Source organism: Perca fluviatilis, chromosome 4, assembly GCF_010015445.1.
Source record: "Perca fluviatilis chromosome 4, GENO_Pfluv_1.0, whole genome shotgun sequence".
NCBI classification, from domain to species: domain Eukaryota; kingdom Metazoa; phylum Chordata; class Actinopteri; order Perciformes; family Percidae; genus Perca; species Perca fluviatilis.
This window is the reverse complement of record NC_053115.1, coordinates 36,691,956-36,715,468: the sequence shown is the minus strand read 5'-3', so window position 1 is coordinate 36,715,468 and position 23,513 is coordinate 36,691,956. Positions and strand designations below refer to the sequence as shown.

Genomic DNA, 23,513 nt, shown 5'->3' with positions numbered 1-23,513 from the left:
AAGAGGTTGTGGGAACCATTGCTGTAGGTAATGGTATCAGATGTTGTGGGAACCATTGCTGTAGGTAATGGTATCAGATTTTGTGGGAACCATTGCTGTAGGTAATGGTGTAAGATGTTGTGGGAACCATTGCTGTAGGTAATGGTGTAAGATGTTGTGGGAATCATTGCTGTAGGTAATGGTGTAAGAGGTTGTGGGAACCATTGCTGTAGGTAATGGTATCAGATGTTGTGGGAACCATTGCTGTAGGTAATGGTATCAGATGTTGTGGGAACGTTCCGTCTGCTGGCTGCAGTGACACCAACTGCCACCCCTCCACCCTCCTCTAAAGAATAAAAGCTGCTGCTAGCGCGGGGGACGCTTTAATTGGAATTTCATGTGGGCTAAAGTGAGGGGAAACTGATGTAAGTTAACATTTGGTAGACTTAATTGGTCCCTTTCTCTCCCTCCTCCTCCATCGGGCACTTACGGGCCGCTGCTGAAGCTTCCCGCTAATCTCCCATTTACAATCAATTCAATCGGCCAGACAAAAGTCCGCCTCTCTGCTTTCTTCTCCTCCCGTCTCAAACGAGCTCCTTTGTGGACCGTAAATTGCATGAATCCCCAGTGATCCCTCGGTGGCGCAGAGAGCAAGAGAAAGATGTCCTCATGTTGTTGACAGCCGATTAGCGCGCGCGCGCTCCCGCCGCCTCTAATCTCCTCCGCGTGCATGCGCGCGCCTTAATTAATGCTCCCGCTCGACAATTAACGTGTTTGTGGATACTGAGGCGGTTGCTCAGATGTTGTAGAGGTGCGTAGAGGGTGTGGGGGTGTGGGGGTGTGGGGGGTGCAGAGAAAAGGACAACCTGCTCGCCTTTGGGTTGTTTACTGCTCTGACATGGTTGTCCATGCCCGCAGCCTGACGCACACGCACACGGCTGCTGTGTGTGTGTTTTTTTTTCTGTTTATCACACATCGCGTTGGATAAAAACGTTATACTAATTCAGATCATATTGTTTTCCTCCGTGTCACGTGGATCACACTGAAAACTCATTAGGCATACATGGTTGCGTTTATGAAAATATGACGCAGACACAGAAACTGTAGATTTATATTACGGACTGTCTGCCCCAGAGGAATGCGTGAAGATGGACAGGGTGTGTAGGCTACACCACCGGCATGTCTTTGCTCTGGTTTCTGTTCATTTGGAGGTTTTAATAATAATAATAATAATATTGATTTATATAGCGCTTTTCATGGACTCAAAGTCGCTTTACAGGGCAGGGTAGATTATAAAACATAACAAAACGAGCAAAAAGTAGAACAAAACAGATACAGATGAAAGGGAGGGAGGTGGACTATGGGTAGGTGGGTGAAGAGATGGGTCTTGAGGCGGGATGGAAGATGGTGAGGACTCAGAGGTGCGGATTCTTGGGGGAGTTCAGAGCTGGTTCGTCCCCAAAAACCAGGTTGGACTTTTGGATGGAGAGACGGCTGAGGTGGATTGAGGGACCGTGAGGGTTGGTAAGGGGGGTCAGTGAGGTATGGGGGAGTTGACTTATATAATTTGTAGGTATGAGTGATTTTAGGATGGTGATGTTCAGGATTTGAGGTAATGAGGGTTTTAACGACCTACAGGGGGACTGTATGCTACAGTCTGGAAATACACACGTCTTTCACATGTTTTAAATCAAATTCTTATGTTTTGGGGGGTTGAATATTTCCAGGCTCCCCCACCCAGGCCATTTGTATTTCTTCAACAGAATTATAAGCCTATGTATATTTGAAACAACATACACCACTGCGTAAGGAGATAACATTGACAACATTAGGCCTATTAATTTTTAGATTGTGGCATTGTTTTTGCATATAGTATCGTTTTATTTGTATTTTTTTGGGGGGTGGGGGGGAATTCAATAGTGAGAGTGACCGGGCAGAGGAGAGACAAGTGGGACATCAGCTGGAAGTAGAACATTTCTTTTTTTCTGTTTAGAATTTAAATAAATATAGAAAAGATAATAAATATATACTTGTATAGACAATTGAATAGGCGAGGGTTACATCTCCAGGCCCCAGAGACTTATTTTAGACTTGATCACACTTTGCAAAAAAGCGAAGAGGAGAAGGAATCCAACAAAAGCGTATATGCATGCATCTCATGCCCATTCAGATCTCCCGATCACTTCCATTCAGTGGAAACCCGATTCCCAAATGATTACATTCAAAACAGCTTAATTGCAGCGACATGTAGACATATACTGACTTCCCAAAGAGGCGTTAGGCTTTTGTTAACTATGGAAGTTAATATCATTTTTAATTTGGATGTTATCCGAGCTACAATAACGCGCTGATATCGCCAGGGAAAAGCCCGTTTTCACCGTACAGCCAACATTTTCTCTTCATCTCAGCCGGCGGGTGCAGACTGATGGAACAGGTGAGCAGGGCATCCATGTGGCAATATTAGCCCATGCTGCCGGGGCTTCTGCGGGCCTGCTGCGGCGCGGCGCGGCGCGGCCCGGCTCGGCGCTAATTGGCTGTTAATAGAAAGAGCTGCGTTTGGGAGCACGGACGTGCCTCTCCACAGAATGTGTGCAGGGATAATATTGTTCCAGGAGCCGTGAGGAGAATAACGTATGCTCTATTAACACGGAGGCCCAGATGAGGAGCTGCGGCCTGAGTGCTCCATTATCTCCGGCTCCGGATGCGCCCGGACACCCCCCCTCCTCTCCCCTCCACCCCCCAGCCGTTTAGCTGCTTAATGTAATTCGCTTTCAAGGGCCCATGTTATCTCTGATCATTTGCGCCACTACGCCACGAGTCAAGTGTAAATGCTCCATTATTAAGATCGTGTCTGTCAATAAATGGTGAAGCGAAGTGGCTGCAGAGCATACAGCACAGGCACACTGAGTCTATATGTGGCTCTCTAACAACGCTTCCAAAGACAACACAGAGCACAAAGTTTAGCAGACAGATGTCTCTACGGTAATATAGGCTGAATGATGTTGTCACTGAGCCACACTGAGGGCAGCATCATATCACAGTCACTGTTTGCTGTCCGCTCCACAATGTCAGCCCTTCATCAGGACCAACACAGGACAGCAGACAGAACAGTAGGGGTAGGAATCACCAGAGGCCTCACAATACCATATCATCACCATATATCTCGCGATACGATATTATTGCGATTTTAAACATATTGCAATATTTTCCTGTGATATATTGTTATTCATGACCCTTTTTTTCCAACTTCAAATTTTTCCCAATTTCAAATGATGTCCCCCAAAAAGGAAACAGTGCCAACAACTGTCAAGATACGTTTCTCTGTTTGGTCATCTCACTTCAATTTTATTGCTGCAAAATAGGATCGTCAAGCAGACAAACTGACCAACACATATATAATAAAAGATTGATACTTGGCGTCTGTGTATCGCGATATTGCCACCGAAAATATCGCGATGCTATGCTGTATTGATTTTTTTCCCCCCACCCCTACTGAACACCCATCTGTTCAGACTGCACCATAGCCTATAAAATATCATATCAAATAAAAATGTCCCTATCTCTTACGTCTCTAATGGATCAGCAGACTGGATGAAGTTACTCAACATGTAGCCACACGGTTGAATGCATGAATTGTGTATAAAAAAAATTGTATATGTTTTATATTATGTTTATAAGTGTCAGCTACATACATGTTATGTAATTCATCACCTTGCTGATACTGTCATTCACCCTGAAAAATATCTTTTATGAAATATGTATTAAAGCTATAGTGCGTAGTGTCTGTCGCCCCCCCCATTAGGAGTTCTAAGTAATGACAACAACACTGTCGGCACGTCCACATGACACAAGCCTTCCGTGATCGCGCATGTCTGGTATTCAGAAAAAATAAAAAATAAAATATATATATATAATAAGAAATAAGAAAACTAAAAAATCACAACACCCAGCCGCTCACAGACAAATCCCCAACAGTTGTGCGGTCGTTTTTGAAATGTTTCGTTGATTTGTTTTGGTAATTTGCCATTGTGCAGTCATTCTAATAGGTTTCCTGACATGTTTAACTCTTATGTTTTTTTGAATATGTTTTTTTTTTCATTTCTTTGTGTGTTTTGTAAAATGTTGTCATGTCTTGCAGCCCTCAGCTAAAACCCCACACCTACTATATGTTTTTGAACTCGTACAACGTTGACATTAGTTCACTGTTTTATTTCCAAATGCCTTCAAAAAAACGGAAACAACATGGCTCAAACATTCAGTTTTCATCATAAGTTATAACTTATTTATTCACATTAACAGTTTTTTTCTGTGAAATACACAACATGGCAATGGTTCACATTTTAAATAACATTTAGTTTATTTCCATAAGCTATTATTTACAGGTCCATCGTGGAGACAGGTTATTTCTCCCATGTTTGATGCTCGTAACGGGCAACGCAGGAAGAAGTTCAGTCAATGTGCAGAAACCAATCCCTATGACATCCCGACGCACAGTACGGGAGCTAGGGCTGCGCAATGAACTGAACATTTTAATCGCGATTACAATTTTGGCTCCTAACGGTCACAAAAAAAATAGAGTAATCCAGAAAAATGATTATTTAGCACATTACGTTTTGCAAGTAAACTCTTATTTGGTCTTGTGTTCTGAACGTGGGGAAATGTCACGGTTCAAGGTGTTTTCACTGTTCATTGGTTTAACTGAGTCACTGTTTCTGCACTTCAAAAAACGCAACACCTTTCAGAAAGTCAATGAGTAATCGTGTTCAATAATCGCGATTTCAGAACTGACCAAAAAATAATCGTGATTATGATGTTTTCCATAATTGAGCAGCCCTAATGGGAGACCGGTGGTAATAAGAGGTGCTCCGGTCTGTTCTGTATTCCCTTTACAGCGTCCCTGCTGGGACACCTGGGCAGGATCTGAAACCCTACAGGATTACCACACTTCTTTTTAAAGGGATTATTTCCAATTGTATTGGACTACCCCATGCACCTTCTCTCCGGCCTTTCGAAACACAACTGTTCAACGTGGCCACAAATGCAGAGCTATAAGCCAGTCTTTTTTTTTTTTTTTTTTTTTTTTTGAGGGCCAACAATCCCAGTCGGAATATTATTGAAATGCATTTTGGGGAAATGGGGCAGCGTGCCTCAGCTCTGCGGCTCTCTGGAGGCGTTTGTGGCTGGCGAGAAGACGCTGTCGTGCAGCTTCCGGATGTGTTTCTTCAGGTCAAAGTTGCGGCAGAAGCCCTTGCCGCAGGTGGCGCAGGTGAAGGGCTTCTTGTCGTTGTGCGTGTGCATGTGGAAGGTGAGGTTGTACACCTGGTGGAAGGCCTTGTTGCAGATCGAGCACTTGTACTGCTTCTCGCCGCTGTGCGTCAGCTTGTGGTTCTTGTAGTTTCCTGGGCGATGACAAAAGAAAAGAAAAAAAGGAACAATGAACACTGTGGGTGTAAATTTCGTCTAACAGCAGTTTTGGGGTGTGTAACAACTTAATGTTTCATTCACACGCTCTTGTCACAGCCTACATGCATGAGAGGGAGTAAGGATGTGACCATTAAACAGAAACACAACTCAAAAATATGGCTGCAATTTGGTATTTTTCATTAGAGGTTATTACTAAGATTTTGACATGAAAGAGCCACTTAGGTAGTAAATTTTTATTCGCCACGTGTGTATATATATATATATATATATATATATATATATTATATGCTAGTACATTCTTTCATTTGTATTTTTTATCTTTAGTTTTGAATAGTAGTTGTTCTTGTATTCTGGTCAGTGTAACGCTTATCAGTTCAATTTTCCAATTATTCAATACTGCGATGGTATTCTCTCACTTGTTCTGCCTAGCTATGCCCCCCCCCCCACTCGAAACCATCAGTTGCACCTCTGACCCCAAAGTCTATCAGTTTATTATTTTTTTTGGTCCATATGCAGTTAATAACCTGCATATTCCGCAATTTAGGAAGAGAATGCCATTGCAGTATTGAATAATTGGAGCTCAGATGCAATTTTGTAATTTTCTCAATTTCTGATCCTCTGAATAAAAAACAGAAAATTGGACAGGTTAAAGATCCAATTTTTTAATTTGTCAAGGCAGAAAAAAATGAAAAATTGGATATTTGAACCCATTTTTCTGTTTTTCCAAATGTCCGTTTGTGCTTAGAAAATTGAACTGATAAGCGTTACACTGACCTATTCTGTCCTATTTATTATTTCTGGTATATTCTGTAGGTGTGCTGTGTGTCTTATAATTTTGCTGCTGTAGCACTGAAATTTCCCAATTTGGGATCAATATAGTCTATTTTATTTAATCTAATCTAATTGGAATAAAGGCCTCTTCAGTTTTTTTGCATGAAGAGGGCCTTGGACCATTTTTTTCCTCCTTTGAACTTTTGTGTTCCCCTTCCAAAAAGCACCTTCATGATTTGTTTGAACTTCCGAGCGCTCCAGACTTTTTTTTTTTTCTAATAAAGATTATGTGTCGATTGATTTTAATGGTTTCATCTCTAAAATGTCTGAAAATGACGGCAAAATCTAATCTCCATTCCCAGAGCCTCAAGTCAGCTCAATGGTGTTTTTTGCCCCCAACTGCTCCTTCCAGGCCTTAACCTTAACCTTAACCCTAACCCTAACCCTGACCCTGACCCTGACCCTAACCCTAACCCTAACCAGTGCCTTCCAGGCAGCGCTGCCTGGAAGGCACCGTTGGAGGCAAAAAACACTGATTGACCTCAAGTCATGTCTTTTATTTTGAACAGAAGTTTAAAAAAAACAAAACTAAAATGATTTCATGGGGGGGGTGGAGCAGCAAATCTTCAGATTTGAAGAAACTAGAACCACCTGTTTGGTATTTTTTTTACAACACTTATCAAAACAGGAACTCATCCTTTCAGCAGTTTCACAGTGTGAATGCCATCACATCGATCTGGCGCCACTTCCTGTGACTTCAAGTGAAAATGACATTCCATAACATACAGCCGACATGTTCCTGTGGGGAAAACGGGCTGGAATTAGGACGCACGTTTGACCGAACATAACCTCAAGTTTATTATCTCTTTAAGATAACTCACACATGGTTAACGTGTGACCAGTACAAAATAATCACAGCAGCTTAACTACTCCGCCGCGCGATGAAAAAAGAATGACAACAAAGTAAAGCACGTCCTTCCTAAGAAACATTATCTGTAGAATTATAAAGCCATACATTATAAATCCTTGGAACCATTAAAACCATCTGGCTTATTTCAAGGGAATCCAGTTAATTCCACCTGTAAACATTGCTGTTCCCTGACTTTTTTATAAAAAAAACAAACAAAGCACAGGCCTATAGGCCTACTAAATGATGCCACTCGATTCAAGAAAATATGAAAAACAAATGAAGCTGCACAACTGCCTGTAACAATTAATGACGTAATTCTCTAATCGCAATTCCTTTTGCATAATCGCCGTTTCTTTGTTTAACCGCATTAATTGCTAACATTAGCTAAAGGTCCTAAGTGGCAATGGGAGTTGTGTTGGGAACCGGAGGGTCGTAGGTTCAAGTCCCCGTACAGACTGAAGTGCGGAGTGTGTGTTCTGGTAGCAGGAGAGATACCAGTTCACCTCCTGGGCACTGCCAAGGTGCTCTTGAGCAAAGCACCGAACACCCCCAACCGCTCAAGGCGCCTGTCCAGCAGTCACACACCCCTACCCCCCCGATTAGTGCATAGGACCTGAGCGTGTGTGTGTGTATTTCAGGCCTGTGTGAAGTGTGTAATAACAACAGAGTGTAAATTGTAATTACACCACTGGGGAGTAATACAAAAGTATAAATTAAATTAAATAAATTAAGGGGTATGCCTGTTGATGGTAATTACATTATCTGGGTCACATGACAGTGATATATAACCAAAAGATGTATCCTGGCATTTATTCAAAACTTTACTTGCTTATATATATATATATATATATATATATATATATATATATATATATATATGAATTGTTACAGCTCTATGCACAACATGTGGAAGGGAATGATCTGCTCCCCCATTGGCACATTTTGGAAAAAAAACTATAGAAAACAGGGATCATGTTTAACCCTTGGGTTGTCTTCCAGTCCACCATGCACCTTGTCTGGAAAATGAACACTTTTTTTGGACGTTTCCAACACACACACACACACACACACACAGTAGGCCTATATACCCCACTAACGCCAACTTATTACCACTAGTTTCACACTTTTTCTTGTTATATGAAATAAGCAGGGTTCAAAATTAGCACCATCTACCAGCGAAATGCTGGTAAACATTATGTAAGTGGCTGGTAGATTTGTTTCACTCACTAGCCAAAAAAAAACAAAAAACAATAGTAGCTAATCTATGGAGAGGCTGGTCAAATTTGAACACTTACTAGCCATTTGGCTGGTGGACAAAATAGGAGCTCATTTTTGAGTTAAAATAAATAGGAATAGAATAGGAATTATTTTGACTTAAGAGCAGCCTATCTATCCGAGGAACATATGTTGAGTGGATAAAGCACAAAAAAACAGTCTCTGAAAAACGGGTCAAATGTGACCCGAGGACAACATGAGGGTTAAAGGAGGGTTGCAGAAAAGCAGCAGGGGAAAGTGAGACACGGCCTGCACGGCCGCACTTTACTGGGAACCAGAAGAGAGAGAGAGAGAGAGAGAGAGAGAGAGAGAGAGAGAGAGAGAGAGAGAGAGAGAGAGAGAGAGAGAGAGAAAGAAAAGAGAGGATGGGGGGAAGGCCTGTTCCTCTCCTCTGCTCTGCCCCAGCCTTCATTAATCCCGGCTTTGTACGTCCAAGTCAAGAAGTTGTCAAACTTAGTCAGAATCAAGCGCCGCGACACAACTCAACAGAAGAGGAACAAGTCCCCCCGATTCCCCGCTCCGCCGGGGTCTAAGCAGCTGACCCGGAGCAAAGCCGCCGTCCCGAAGCATGCCGGGAGAATTAGTCCGGGGAAAGTGACATGTCCTGTTCCCCCTGACCGCACCACTCATTATACTATCACACATAAACTCCGATCAGCAGCATATGGTGCTGCTCTCATATTCATATTTATTCCAACATGCAGCGGACACACTGAGGATTCCTCCACAGAGACCAAACAGCTGCCATTGTTAGAGGAGGGGGGGGGGGCGGCTTACTCCTGACTAATTAAACGCAGTCAAAGTAGCCTACTGCACATACTCCACTTTTTTTTTTTTATTATTATTACGATTAACAGATTTTATTTTCATGATAACCTTTTTTTTTTTTAATCCGACCTATGAATACATACAACTACAGCAAGAAAATACCAAAAATACCGTCCTCCAGCAGCAACATTATTGTGTAAAAGACGAGAAAAAAAAAAAAAACACAGGGCAGGAATTCTTATATTTAATGGGGCATTTTTCTCATCTCTTATGGAGTCCTGACAGTCTTATTTTTTATGAATAGCACAATGAGATTATTTCACTTGTTCACAGAGCAGGCCTCTTCTACAGACCGCCACTGTCTTTAAACAGAAATATGATCAATAACTGTAACAGATGTCGAGAAAAAAAAGAACGCTTGCATCTTGAAACAAGTTCATTATTATTGGAAATAGATTCAATAATTTTACCAAATGCGGAGTTTTTTTTTTTTTTTTTTTTTCGTTTTTAGGACGCAACATGCACAGACAAAGACTTTGGAGCACCGACATATTCTCGGAATATTCGAACCATTTAGGGCCAACACTAAAAGACATGCAGTATTTAAATAAAAGCTTTAAAAAAATGTAAAAATAAATAAAGTAAAGCCTAGCTACACTGTGAAAAGGTGCCAGAAGGGTTTGGAATAACACTGCTCCATTGTAATAGACTTTTAGAGACGGGATCAGGGCGGAGGGTTACCTTTCTGGTGGAAACCTTTCCCGCAGAACTCACAGACGAAAGGCTTGTACCCGGCGTGGATCCGCACGTGCGTGTTGAGCGTGGAGCTTCTGTTGAACGCCTTCCCACACTGGTTACATTTATGAGGCTTTTCCTGAACCGGAAACAAGAGGGAAAACGATTCAAAACTAAAAAAATAATAAAATAAATCAACTCTATGTGGAATTTGAAAAAGCCAGAAGAAGAAACAGGCGCGCACGTGTGTGTGTGTACCTGTGTGTGGATGATCTTGTGTCTGCACAGCGTGCTGGCCTGCCGGAAGCCTTTGCCGCACACCTTGCAGACGAAGGGCCGGGCCCCGGTGTGCACGGGCATGTGTCTGGTCAGGTTGTAATGCGCGTTAAAAACCTAAGAGGATACAAAAAAAAAAATATATATATATATATATATGAAAAAAATACACAAAAAACTGGGTATTACTCACAATGATTTAGAACAACAACACGGGCGACTTTAGAAATCTGCTGGCGTCAAACGATCTCATTTAGATCCTCTGGAATTTATTGTGCTTCCCTGCCTGTAATAATTCGTTTGGACTAAACTAAACTAAATGTTATATAGGCTCATTATATGTAGGCGTATGTGTTATTTCTTTCTGTATTTATTGTTTGTTTATTTCAAAATAATGTTTTTTTTGTGTGTGTGTTTTAAAGTATGCACCATCAACCAAAGCAAACCACCCTGGTCATTTCTATTTCCCTGCGCAATAAATCTTTTTTTTTTTTTTGTGATCAACATTTTTAAGGATACATTTTCGTTTTCAGGTAAAACATTTTGCTTTATTTTTCTTTTTTTATTTTTTTTTGGTCAATAATAGCCTAATATTTAATAACACTTTAAAAAGTGTGTAATTTAAATTAAATTCTAATCTTAAAATCTAAATGTGAACCCACCATAGGCCTATATATATGTGTGTGTGTGTGTGTGTGTGTGTGTGTGTGTGTGTGTGTGTATATATATATATATATATATATATATATATATATATATATATATATATATATATATATATATATATATATATATAGCCTAGCTATAGTACACACTTAAAAAAAAAACACGTACCTTTCCACACACTTCACACGTAAAGTTTTTGGGTTTTCCGTCTGCGCCGCTGCCGCCGCTGACTTTGCTGTGCGTCTTGGCGCCGCTCTTCTCGGGGCTCAGGCCGTGGCTCTCCTTCACTATCTGGTCCAGCTGCCCCGGCAGATGCTCCTTGTGCGGGTACTGGGGCGTGGGCAGCTTTTCGGCACACACCCCGGCGAGCTTGGCGTTCTCCAGCAGCAAGAGTCTGTGGTGCGCCGACAGAGAAGCGTGGGCCTGCGGGCTGGAGAACCAGTGTCCGGCCAGCAGCTCTGGCTGCTGCTGGTACGCAGAGTCCAGGTAGTTGAGATAGTAGAGAGAACCGCCGCCGCCGCCGCCGCTGGGCACGGCCTGCTGGATCACCTGCGGCTTCACCACCCTGCTCGGCTGCTTCACGCCCGCCTCCGCCTTGGCGCACATGCCGCAGCTGGCTTTGCAAGGAGCGGCCGCGGAGCCGCAAAAAGTCCCCCGGAAGCTGGCTCTCCACAGCTCCGAGTAGTTCATCAGCGCCTTGGCTTGCAGGTCGTAACTGAAGGGCTGCAGCGGGATCATGCAGGGGATCGGGGAGCAGAGCCCCAGCAGCTTCCTCCCCTCCGGCCGCTCCTCTCCAGCGCCCCTCGGCTCCGAGCCCTTGGACATGATCCGGTCTATGGAGAAGGCGAGGCTCTTTGGGGCCGCGGATGGCCCGGTCCTACCGCAGGACATCACCGTCTCCAGAGACGCAGAACTTGCCATTTTTTTTTTTTTTTTATTGTTGCGGTTCTTGCAGTTTTTGTTGTTGTTGTTTTAGTTTTGCAGAAGTTCCTCCAGTCCGCCCCGCTCCTCCAGCTAACCCCGCTCCGCTGCTCTCACTCCGCTGGTCCCCCGGTACAGCACGCAGCAGCGCTCATCACTTTAATAAGCACCTTGCTGTCACGGTGTCACGCATTTGCATTCAAATGGCCATCCCCCGCCGCAACAATAGCATCCAGGGGTGATGGATTAATGCTCATTAACTAGCGCACACGGAATTAACAGGACATTACAGGGCTCGTTAGGGAGAGGAAGAAGAGGAAGAAGAAAAAGAAGAGGAGTTTAAAAAAAAAGAAAAGAAAAAAAGACAGACAGACAGAAAATAGATGGAGCTGGTGGAGAAGGCGAGCGCGTCAAGTTGAGTCTGTGTTGGAGTTTACCTCCGGAGTGCTCGGATCGGTGCGATGCTCTGTGTCACATGTTGGCAGCGCCCGCCCCCCCCCCCCGACCCCCCTACCACGGCTGTCTGTGACGTCAGTGGGCCTGGCACCCCGACTTCTCCGCTGGGTGAAAGGGAGACGCAGCCCTCAGAAACACCTTTCAGTTCTGAGTTTGAAGTCAGAAATCTGAGATTCAAGTGAGAATTCAGGGTTTTCTTCTTCTTCTTCTTCTTCTTCTTCTTCTTCTTCTTCTTCTTCTTCTTCTTTTCAGAGTCAGAATTAATGTCAGAATTCGGACTTTTTTTTTCAGAATTCTGAGAGAGACATTTTGTTTAGGGTCGGAACAGGTGTTGTTGAAAATAGTAATTGCAATGTCAAATGAATAAAAACGTTGTTTTAAAGAAGAAGAAGGAAAAAAAAAGCATGTGCGGCATTGGCTACATTGGCTACCATTTCCCTCCAGAAAAAAAAGGTGAAAATATGATTCTCATAATTGTGTTGTGGTCGTTAAACACGCATTGAAAACAAGTTATATAAATCCTCCTGCTTTCATTTGGTTAACAACACAGACACAGTAATCTTTTTCTTTTTTTTTTCTTTTTTTTTCCTCCAGGAGAAAGCTGCTAATCCTCGGAGATGGGCTCCCTCCTTTTCCACGCCGGCTTATATACTTACTTACTTATTTGTATAAATTCGAGGACGTCCAATTTCCACCTGTTTAAGAGCACAGACTCCCTTTGGATCCTATTAAACGTTGTTCCTCCTACCCTCTATTCAAAAGAAGCAATTTTCCAGAGCGATTCAAGGCTCAACTCAACGAAGGGAGGAAAACACACACACACACACACACACACACACACAAAAACACAAGCTCTTTCACTTTTAGCCACTAAAGCACTGCGTGAACCTGGTTTTGTGTTTTTTTCTTCTTCTTCTTCTTCCTGAAATAGAGGGACGGATTAAAGAGGGAGAGCGAGAGGAGGGGGAGAAAAGACTTAGCTTGGGCAGAAAGGACAAATGAAAAGAGAGGCTCTAAAGAGGCATACAAGAAGTTTGCTGGAATCCGCAGTGCTGAGTGGGAGTTACAACAAGGGCCGTGTTGGATTCATGTGTTTGCAGGCCATTTTACCTGAGGGACTCCTAACCAGTTAGAGGGAGGGGGCGGGGGGCGGGGGGGGGGGGCGACGTGTTAAAGAAGCTCACCCAGTTGACATTTTTAAATCTAGACTGAAACCCCGCCGCTACTCATCAGAATCAGAAATCAGAAACAGAAAAGGTTTTATTGCACACTTGTGTGGAATTTGCCTTGGTGAAAGCTGCATACATAATAATAATAATAATAATAATAATAATAATAATAATAATAATAATAATAATAATAATAATAAGTTATGCTTTATTAATCCCGCAAAGTAAAATACAATGTTTTCACTCTGTTGTCAGAACACACAGGCAGGCGCACATAGAGGTATGCTCCTCGACGCAGCGGCCGCAGGTTCGACTCCGACCTGCGGGCCTTTGCTGCACGTCATTTCCCCCCCTTTCATGTCTTCACCTGTCCTGTGAAAATAAAGGCCTAAAAAATCTAAATCGGTTTTTTTATTGAGTCTGAAAATATGTAAAACACAAATTTGAGATGATTATGCACTCCAGTATTTCAGACATTTTAGACAAGATATACTATTGTCATCAGGTCAAATTGGAATATCAAAAATGTCTTTATCAGAAATATGGATTTATTATAATCAAATTGCCCCCCAAAAAATAACCAAATGAAGTGGGCTAGAAGCCTAGGTTTAACACAGACTTGGTTGGTATGGTATTTATGTATATTATATTTATGCTTTGCCAACAGGCAAACCAAGGAAGACAACAGGTGTGATCATGTGCTGCTATTGAAACAACTGAAATGGTTTCAAAGCTGACTAAACTTTGACACATCTGTGATTATCCATCAACAAACGTTCCTCTGATCTGAACTATTAGTCAAAGTCATTCATTTTTCTGACTCAAATATTATGTATCATTTTATGTAAATGAGGTTTCTTGACCCTGATTTCCAAAAAAGAAGTGTCAAACTAGTGGATATAGGTTGGAATGAAGTTGGCTAAGAAGGTGTAAGACATTACTTTATTTTATGCTCCGTAAACGGGTGAAACAGAGGAGGGGAAACAGGTGCACGGACGAGAAGACAATACCAGGGTTAAGGCGCTGACACACCAAGCCGCTAATCGCCAGTCTGGCGAGGTCGGTCACCCGTGTCTGTTCGGTGTGTTCCGTGCCGTCATCGTGGAGTGCTAACCTGGAAATGACGAGCGGGATGAGCGTGACTAGGCCTCTCAAAATCTGACGAAAATCTTTTAAACTGACCTTTGTCGATCAGACGTGAAGACAGATTCACATTCAGTTACATTGGCATTGTTTTCCGTGGCGGCCACGCGGAATTTTCACACGTTCCGTGCCACCAACACGTAATGCGCTGTTAACAGTTCGTGATCATTTCACGGAATTCTGTGAGACCAGACTGGACTGGCAACCTGTCCCGGGTCTACCAATTCAATTCAATTCAATTTTATTAAAGTTTCATATCACAGCGGGAGTTATCTCAGTTCCCTTTACAGATAGAGTAGGTCTAGACCACACTCTATAATTTACAAAGACCCAGCAATTCCCTCCCACAAGAGCAAGCATTTGGTGTGACAGCGGCGAGGAAAAACTTCCTTTAAACAGACAGAAGCCTCGGACCTTCCTTCTCGAAGTTATCCTTTTTATTTTGTTCTTTGCTACAAGCTGATTTGTCTGTCTGTGTTTTTATCATTGTGTTTTTGTTTAGTTTTTATCTTTTAAATTGACAACATACTGGTTGTTGGAGATATAAAAAAATTCAAAAATAATCAAGTGTCTGATAATTTAAGCACTGATTCTATTCTATTTGATTTATTTCAAGTTCTTGTACAGCTGTTTGTTTTAAGACTAGAAACACTGACGCATTGCCCAACTGTATTTTGTGGGAGGTGTTTGTAGTGAAACTGAGGTTTTTTGTTGGAGGTATCCCAGTTTGGAATGAATCTGCCTCCATCATGTTGAATCCCTGCAGACGGCCCATGCCATACTGTAGGTGGAGGAAGGTAATGATTTACCTCAGGCCCTACAGACTTAGTGCTATATTAGCCCAGCATGTCGCTGTCCTATAACATTAGTTTTCCTGTTAATAACCTTAAAAAACATCCCTACTCTGTTTTGTTTTACACCTGCGTCCCAGCATGGAAGGATTAATGCCTGTTGTCTCGCTGCCACTCACATGTAAATAGGGCCCAAATACTCTAATTTGAGTTTATTCAGGCACAATTGCCGGCTCATCCACACAATAAACATTGATCCTATTGCTGTCACCCCGGCCCCTCCATTCAGCTCTAACAGCAATTAGCTCAAGCATTGATTTAAGGGACTCTTGCTTCTCGCCTGCAGGCATGCTGGCTGCATGTGGCCAACCTTTTCCTCACTATGTTAGTGCTTTTTTTTTTTTCAATTCTCTGTGTTCTTTTTTAAAACAATTATACAACACCATTCGTGGATATCTAATCTGGGGCAAATTACAGATGTATTTGTAGCTTGAATCAAGAGTCTTCATTGACCCATCCACGGTAGACCCACAGTGTGTGAGGGGGGTGGGGTTGGGGGTCAGTCCTCCTTTTTTCCATCCAGCAATTCCTTCAATCTTCTTGTCCTTTTTTAGGATAACAGGAAAGCCCAGTCAGCATAGAAATGACAGCTATACCTATTAACACAGGGGTGTTAAACTCAATGTCACTAAGGGCCACACTGGAAATGAGAATCACAATAAGGGCCAGACATGTTTAGTTTATTAACACGCTTTTATTTAAGCGAAAAAATCATTTAGCAAATCATGAAAAACAATTATTACATTTTTTAAAGCAGGCTACCACACAGCCGACGCACAGCAACCTGTTTCACAGCCTGAATATGAAAGCTCTCTGCTTCTGGGGGAATTTCTGAGTCTCAAAGTCAGGAAATCTGCCAAATTCTGCTCTGAGTGTCACATAATTACAGTGTGAAAAACAGTTTCCTGTCATTTTGGTTTGGTGTGCAACTAGTCGAGCCAAAATTTAATGTGAACCTAAATTGATATGCGGGCCGTATCAAAATTTGGGATGGGCCGGATATGGCCTCCGAGCCTTGAGTTTGACACGTGCATTGGGATCGTGACTCACCAGGTTATAAAATACTGTAATCAGCATGTTTTTTTGAAACAATAAATCTAAAGTAAGGCTTTTGGGAGGGTTCCAGAAAATAGGATAAACAAGTCCTCCAAACCATACAACGATGTGAGTCATTTGTTCCTCCCCTATAGTATGAGCCACAGGAGCGTTTCATAAATTAGCGCCCCTAGCGTTGGCGGAAACACAACCTCATATCTACCACAGAACGTAAAGGTCGAGGTTTCTTTAACGATGGGAAAATGTCGCAGATTGGTTATGTTTAGGCACCAAAACTACTAAGTTAAGTGAAAAAAAAGAACATAGGTCGTAATAGCTGCTTGAAGAAACAACTTATTTGGGACAGTCTCGTTTAATTCTTTAGACGTTTTAACATCATTGGTCACAGCAGGACAAGCACAGCTACAAAGAGTACAATTAGTGATGGCTGATTCCCATTTAGCTGCCCTGCTGTCTGGGCCCTGGCATTGTGCATGCTGGCTCACTGCTGTCAGACTGCTACGCCCTAAAGCACGTGTCAAACTCAAGGCCCAGACGGAGCCATTGTTAATGTTATTAGTAATACTTGTGCTTTTCCTATTTTTTCAAGTCAAACAAAAAAAAAGGTTTCCAGGTGGCTTTTTATGAGACTGCAACATGTATATATATTTTTGTGTTGGTTTGTCAGAAGTATGATGGAGCCTGGACTCCTGTGTCTTTGCTACGCATCAAGGACCAAAATGGAAGGACTTAATTATGTAACCCTTGGCATTTTTGTTGTCGACTGTGATTTAATGTCCTTAAAATCAACCAAACTAAATTAACATGTATAGCTATTTAGTTTATTTTCTCCTAAACACAAATGTGTGCCCCGTGGCAGCTGTACAAAGCTGTACGAACTGAACACATACCCCTCGTTGGGAATCATACCTGTAGACTGTACTAGTTCTGGGCATCAAAACTCAATTCCTTTTTGGTATCAACTGAAACATGACACGTGCCTACCAACAACTATAATACTGAAAGTCTATATTGAATGCCTGGTCAGAACTGCAGTCTTATTCACTTCTTTAGTAAGACATGTACTGATTAAATGATAATTTTGCCAACATTTTTGTTAAATGAAAAAAGGGGTTTTGGGAAAACATTTTACAAAGTATGGTTATTGGAAAAATAGTCTCAAATTGCCAGACATACAGAAGTCTAGTCCACACAGCATTCCGGGATGGGAGAAAAACGTGCTCTGGTTAATTGGCATTTCTTTAAACCAATCACAATCGTCTTGGGTGGTGCTAAGCGCTGGACGGAGCAACGGTGCCGCTGCAAAAGGGCCTCGGGAAGGAACTTGTTTTGGTGGAATATGTGTACATTCAAAAGTTGTTTTAGTCGTGCAACAGAAAACTCAGCAGTTAACCATAGTCCTCATAAATCCACTGGAGTTTAGCATGCCAACACAAAGAAAGATGAAGGTGAGGGACATCTGGCCGAAATGAGGGACATCCAGTGGAATTTCCGGAAGTGGAATGTCGTGGATATAGACTATTGGGAAAAAAGATTGTTTTGGTACCTAGTACCTATTGAAAAGCAATACCCAGCCCTATTAAAGCCTACTACTCTGATGTTTGGATGTAGCAATGTGTTTGGAGCAGTTGTAGCAGGGTCTCCAGTGTCAACGTCACCTTGGAAACATCAAATCTCTCCATATGTTCCTCAAAAGGTACAACAGGCTTCCATATCAAGCTACTGCTTGTGACATAACATGCTGATAATGTGTCCAACTGTAACTTCACACATTTCAGCACAGGAAATCACAGACAGTTGTCCTCACACTTTCTAACCGTGGTGACAACTTTCACTGACGTTAAACCTGAGGAAATGAAACGGAACTAGCGCTCCAGTGGGGTGATTCTCCCACGGAAAGTGCTCATTTAATCTTGCCAGTGTTAGAGGACTTTCCCCCGTGTTGTCTTTTCTAAAATATGAATGTCGTGAGAATGTGTTTTTTGACCGAGATTGTTGTCTGTTTTGTGTGGAACCTTCTGGATTAACACCTGGGATAAACATCTGTGTTTGGCCCTTAGAGATGACGCCTGCAATGTTGTGTCTGGGCTTGAAAACATTGACAGAACTCTGGCTGAGTGTGAGATAGTGTGTGTAACAGTACATGTCTACTGTATATAGGCGTTGTTTTCGTGGAAGGGATCGCCCCGCTTCCAAGCATTGCACGCTAGTGGGCTCGCCAGCAGTTTCTCTTCACTGACAACTGACAAGCAAAGAAAACAGTCTACACCCTCCTACAACCACAGACAACCACTGCAGCGGATTGGATGAAGGCGTCACGTGGGTCTGACTGCTCCCGGATTTCAAAACCGACCATAATGGCGGCTCGTTTGGAATAAGATCTCTTGTTTCTAATAAATAGTTCACCCAAACATTTTAAGCGGAAAAAAAGGCTATGCAGTTGCTTGAATCTGTCTTTATTTCAGATCGACAGCGGTCAGTTCAAAAGATTTTCATCAGCTTTTGAGAGCCGTCGAGCCGAGCCGCCCGCTCCTCATTCGCATGAAGTTGGCTGGATTCAACTTTATGCAAATGAGGAGCCGGTTGTGTGTTAACATACAGGACTTTAAAGCCAGAGAGCGGCGTTCGCTTCCCAGGGGAAACTAAAGAGTTTCACCCAGGGAATGCGTGTTCCTTTCGTAGTGTTTTAATCCAAACTACGATCTTTTTCCTAATCTTAACTAGTCATTTTGGTGCCTAATCTTAATTTTCGTCGCAGAAAGATGCTCATATTTTGTGGTCTAAATTTAACCGTAATCTCCTCCGAGACGAGCGGCAGGTCGCGGTGCTCTGTATCCAGCTCAAAGTCACCTATTTTTGGCTAAACACATCTACTAACTGCTGCTGATACGACCGAGCTCTGACCGAGGTCAATAGCCCGCGTCATGGAGCTCTGTAGTGCCTTAAACAACTAGCAACTGCTGCTCGGCGTCATGGAGTTCGTAGCCGCCCGGCATCACGTGACCACCTGGCATCATGTTACCAGCCGGCGTGTCCTAGGTTTTTGTAGGATATCATACGTTTTGATATGCATACGTACATTTTCGTACGATATAATACGGAACCGTTAAAGAGAATGCGTTGAGCTCATACAACCACACTTCAAAATATCCAAACTATCCCTTTAACTTATTCGATTTAATATTGGTATCAAAACCAGGACTGTGGTTTTTGTTGCAGCACAAACTGTAAGTGCTGACTTCATGTCCAGCACTCAGTGTCTATTTGTTTCCTTCTTCTGTTCCAAAAGATGAGGAAAAGTTTTTGGCGAGGGGTGCCAACGAAGAGGAAACGCTGGTGTGTCAAGACGATGTGGCGTGTTGGTGCTGGGCAGCAGAACTGACTGTTTGACTGGATTCTTGCGTGAGTCTTTTTGTCAGCCTGAGTTTCCGTCCTGAAGCGCTGTGGAGGTTTTTTTTCAGCCTGTCATGTCTTCACCTGGTCCTCTGAACACCCCACCCCCCAACCCCGCCACCCCCAGCTGCCATGTGGCCTGTCACATTGCCTCGAACATTGCCACACACACACACACACACACACACACACACACACACACACACACACACACACACACACACACACACACACACACACACACACACACACACACCTATTTTTTTTCCTATATTTGTGAGGAACTTCCATTATCTGCTTATCACAGTGCATTTAATTCAATTTTTTTCTTTTCTAATAGTATATAGCTATGTCCCGATCATTTTTTTTTGTCCCAGCTACTGGGTAAGATCCAATTCCTATTTAGTTTAATGACATAGCTGCACACTCAAGCTACAACCTGAAAAAGACAGAACTAAACTCATCCTGTAAAAATGTGCTCTGTATAATACAGAGTCGAAATGTAAAAATACATAGCAGCAGAAGATATGCATTGTCGATTGAGTATAGGCCTTCTGTATCAGGCCCATTGAAATGACTGGTGTTGCCTACTAACTCTGGCACATTTCTCACTAATTACTTAATTCAAGTTCAAAACCTTTTAGTTGATAAGCTTAAATTCTATGATATAAATATCTGGGATAAAGGGACTCCTGAATTTATATTTATACCAATATCACGGTATTGGTTTGTTTATTCAGTTTTAAGAATAGCATAAGAATATATTCAGTACTCATATTGATATGATGAAAGCAATCACCGACTGATCCTTTAATTTAATTTTAAGTATAATCTTAATCATTGAGCCAAAGGTTGCTGAGCTACCCGCCTGTTGAAGAAAACAGCAGCACAATGACCTCACTTCACAAAAATGTCTTAACACAGACAGAGACACACACACACACACACACACACACACACACACACACACTTGTAACATACTCTGTGTTTTTTGCAGAATCTCTTTCTTTTGCTCAGTTTGAAAGTGTGGAGATAACAGACTGGTTCAATAAAGCAACCACTTGAGCAACCTGCACCTCGGTTCACTTCAGTCTTCTGTTTCCTCAGCGCACATTTCCCCAACTGCCCCTTACATCTATTTTTGTGACCCCCACTAACCCTCTCTTCCTCTGTGGAGTTAGTTGGACTGCCCCCCACCTCCTCAAGTGCTGATGCTGAGATGAATGCAGCCCAGAGACAAAGAACTGAACATCCAAAGCTGCCCTGACAACTTTACACGGTGGCACACAGGACGAGATGTCAAACGTTAGAAGACGAGTATTTTAGTTAGACTGCTCTCACTTTGTTCCTGTGACTCTGAGGAGTTTGTTGCCATGGGATTAACATGTGAGACATTGTGAGACATTGTGCTCACATTGTGCTCACATCGGTCAATTAACAGAGAAGCTGAATCACACAGGAGAATTCCATTTCATCTGTTATGTACGCAGACATTACTGATCTAGCACTCGCAGAGGTGGAAAGAGCACTAAATGATTCTACTTGGGTATTACTGTGATGAACTTTTACTTAAGTACAAGTAAAATTACTGGCATAAAAATTTACTCAAGTTAAAGTAAGAAGTTGCTCATTTGAAGATAACTCTGAGTAAAAGTTACTTAGTTACTTTTTAACAGTGTAAATGTAAAGCATAAACATACTTTTTTATATTTATACTTAATATCTTATTCATACTTATTATTACATCGCAGTCTTTTGTGATTTGTTTAAGGACACAAAGCCAAAAAAACTAAAAAAAGCGACAAAAACCTTTAAAAAACGGAAGTAAAAAAAAATGCCAAAACTATTTTTTTCACTCAGTACCAGATGGGATTTAAATGTACCAAAGTAAAATATTTCAAACAAAACATACTTAAGTAACAGTAAAATTGTAGATTTTAAAAGAAGTTTTAAGAAGTAAAAGTACACAAAAAAACTACTCAATTACAGTAACGTGAGTAATTGTAATTAGTTACTTTCCACCTCTGAGTACTCGGACTTCCATCAGTGCCTGTAGATGCTCCACATCTGCCATAAATATGCACATGAGTGCAGGTGTACGTCACTGCATGTCAGGATAATTAAATTTCCTATGACATGGTGCTCTTTGGATGCTTTTATATAGACCTTAGTGGTCCCCTAATACTGTATCTGAAGTCTCTTTCCCGAAATTCAGCCTTGGTGCAGAATTACTGCCCCTAGAGCCAGTCCCACAATGAGCTTTCCTTAGTATGTGCCATTTCTGTGTCTGTAGCTATTGAGGAGGAGAGAGGGGGGGGCAAGGTGGAGGGTGGGGATGTGGCCTTGACCAACTGCCACTTTGCTCGTTTGAAAGCCATGATGTCTCTCTCAGATTGGCCCACCTGAGCTTTCATTTTCTCAAAGGCAGAGCAGGATACCAGGGCTCGGTTTACGCCTATCGCCATTTCTAGCCACTGGGGGACCATAGGCAGGCTGGGGGAACGCATATTAATGTTAAAAAGCCTCATAAAGTGAAATTTTCATGCCATGGGACCTTTAAGGGCTTTTCACACGGGGAACGATTGGCGCGCCTCATAATTCATTTTCAATGAGGGGCGAGCGTGCAGGTGGGGGGGGCAGTTTAACAGGCGACGTGACAAGCGAGCGCAATCACATGAAACTGTTGCGTTCGTGCTCGTCACACGCTGCAAGAGTTGAATTGTGTTGAACTTTTCCCTACGTGACCGACGCGCCGTGCAAATCAATGAACAAGAGACTGATTCTTGCTGTTCATGAGTACACTAAAATATAAAAAAAATGTTTTCTAAACAGTTATCAGGACATAGACAGCGGTGCTTCTGCTTGTCAGAGCATCGACACAAGACTGGATTTATCGGGTAACGTCTGTAATTATGACTATGCTAAATTATCTAACTTTAGCTATCAACAATACCAGTCCGTGGTAAGGAAAGACTAGTATTGCCACTATTTGTTAAAAATCGACCTGTGATTAGGGACATATGATACCACAGTCAGCTAATCTCATTCATTTGTACGGCAGGGATACAGTGCATATAGTGCACAAAATCTCCATAGATTACCACACACTGATCGCCTGGGATTTAATCGCGGAGCGTTGGCCTTCACACGAGGAGCCTCCTGTGGAGGCTCGATGCTGGAGGATTTGGCGTCACCTTTGCGTTGTCACGTGGATCTGCGTTGTGCCGGTCCACGCGACAACGCAGGCGAAGTGTCGCTCCCTGTGTGAAAAGCCCTTTATACTGATATATTACAGTTCAAACTTGCATATTGACTATATCTCAGCAGGATAATTCTATATATATATATACTATATGGGATCCTGTGTACACAACATGACTGTTTGAGCATATCAATAGCAGTATTTACAGTCCACTGAATGACCAGACTGGAGTGTACATTTGAAACTGTGTATTTGGTTGGTTCCCTTGCACGGCTGATTTCACATTGCGGCGCCATAATGGAGACTACACAGCCGTTTTGGCTGTATTTAGTTTACCGGGGGACGTTGATCCCACTAATCATACGCTTTATGCCTACCATACAGTAGAATACTTTGAAAAGACTAAAGTCTGACACAATCTCAAATCTAAAGACAATCATCTCCCATCTAACGTGGGGACTGGGGATCACGTTATTACACATTGCACGACTACAACCAGAGTTGTTTTGAGGATTTAA

At 42.3% G+C, this 23,513-nt stretch overlaps 1 protein-coding gene across 1 annotated transcript; it reads right to left on the bottom strand.

Moving 5' to 3' along the window:
* Positions 1–4,173: 4,173 nt before the first annotated feature.
* Positions 4,174–12,214, bottom strand: fezf2 (FEZ family zinc finger 2). The gene is made up of 4 exons (XM_039799130.1): positions 10,973–12,214; positions 10,121–10,255; positions 9,869–10,001; positions 4,174–5,378 (listed from the first exon to the last, which is right to left on the bottom strand). The coding sequence occupies exons 1-4, from the start codon at positions 11,723–11,725 to the stop codon at positions 5,128–5,130; spliced, it is 1,272 nt and encodes a 423-aa protein (XP_039655064.1). The 5' UTR covers positions 11,726–12,214; the 3' UTR covers positions 4,174–5,127.
* Between the last annotated feature and the right edge of the window lie 11,299 nt (positions 12,215–23,513).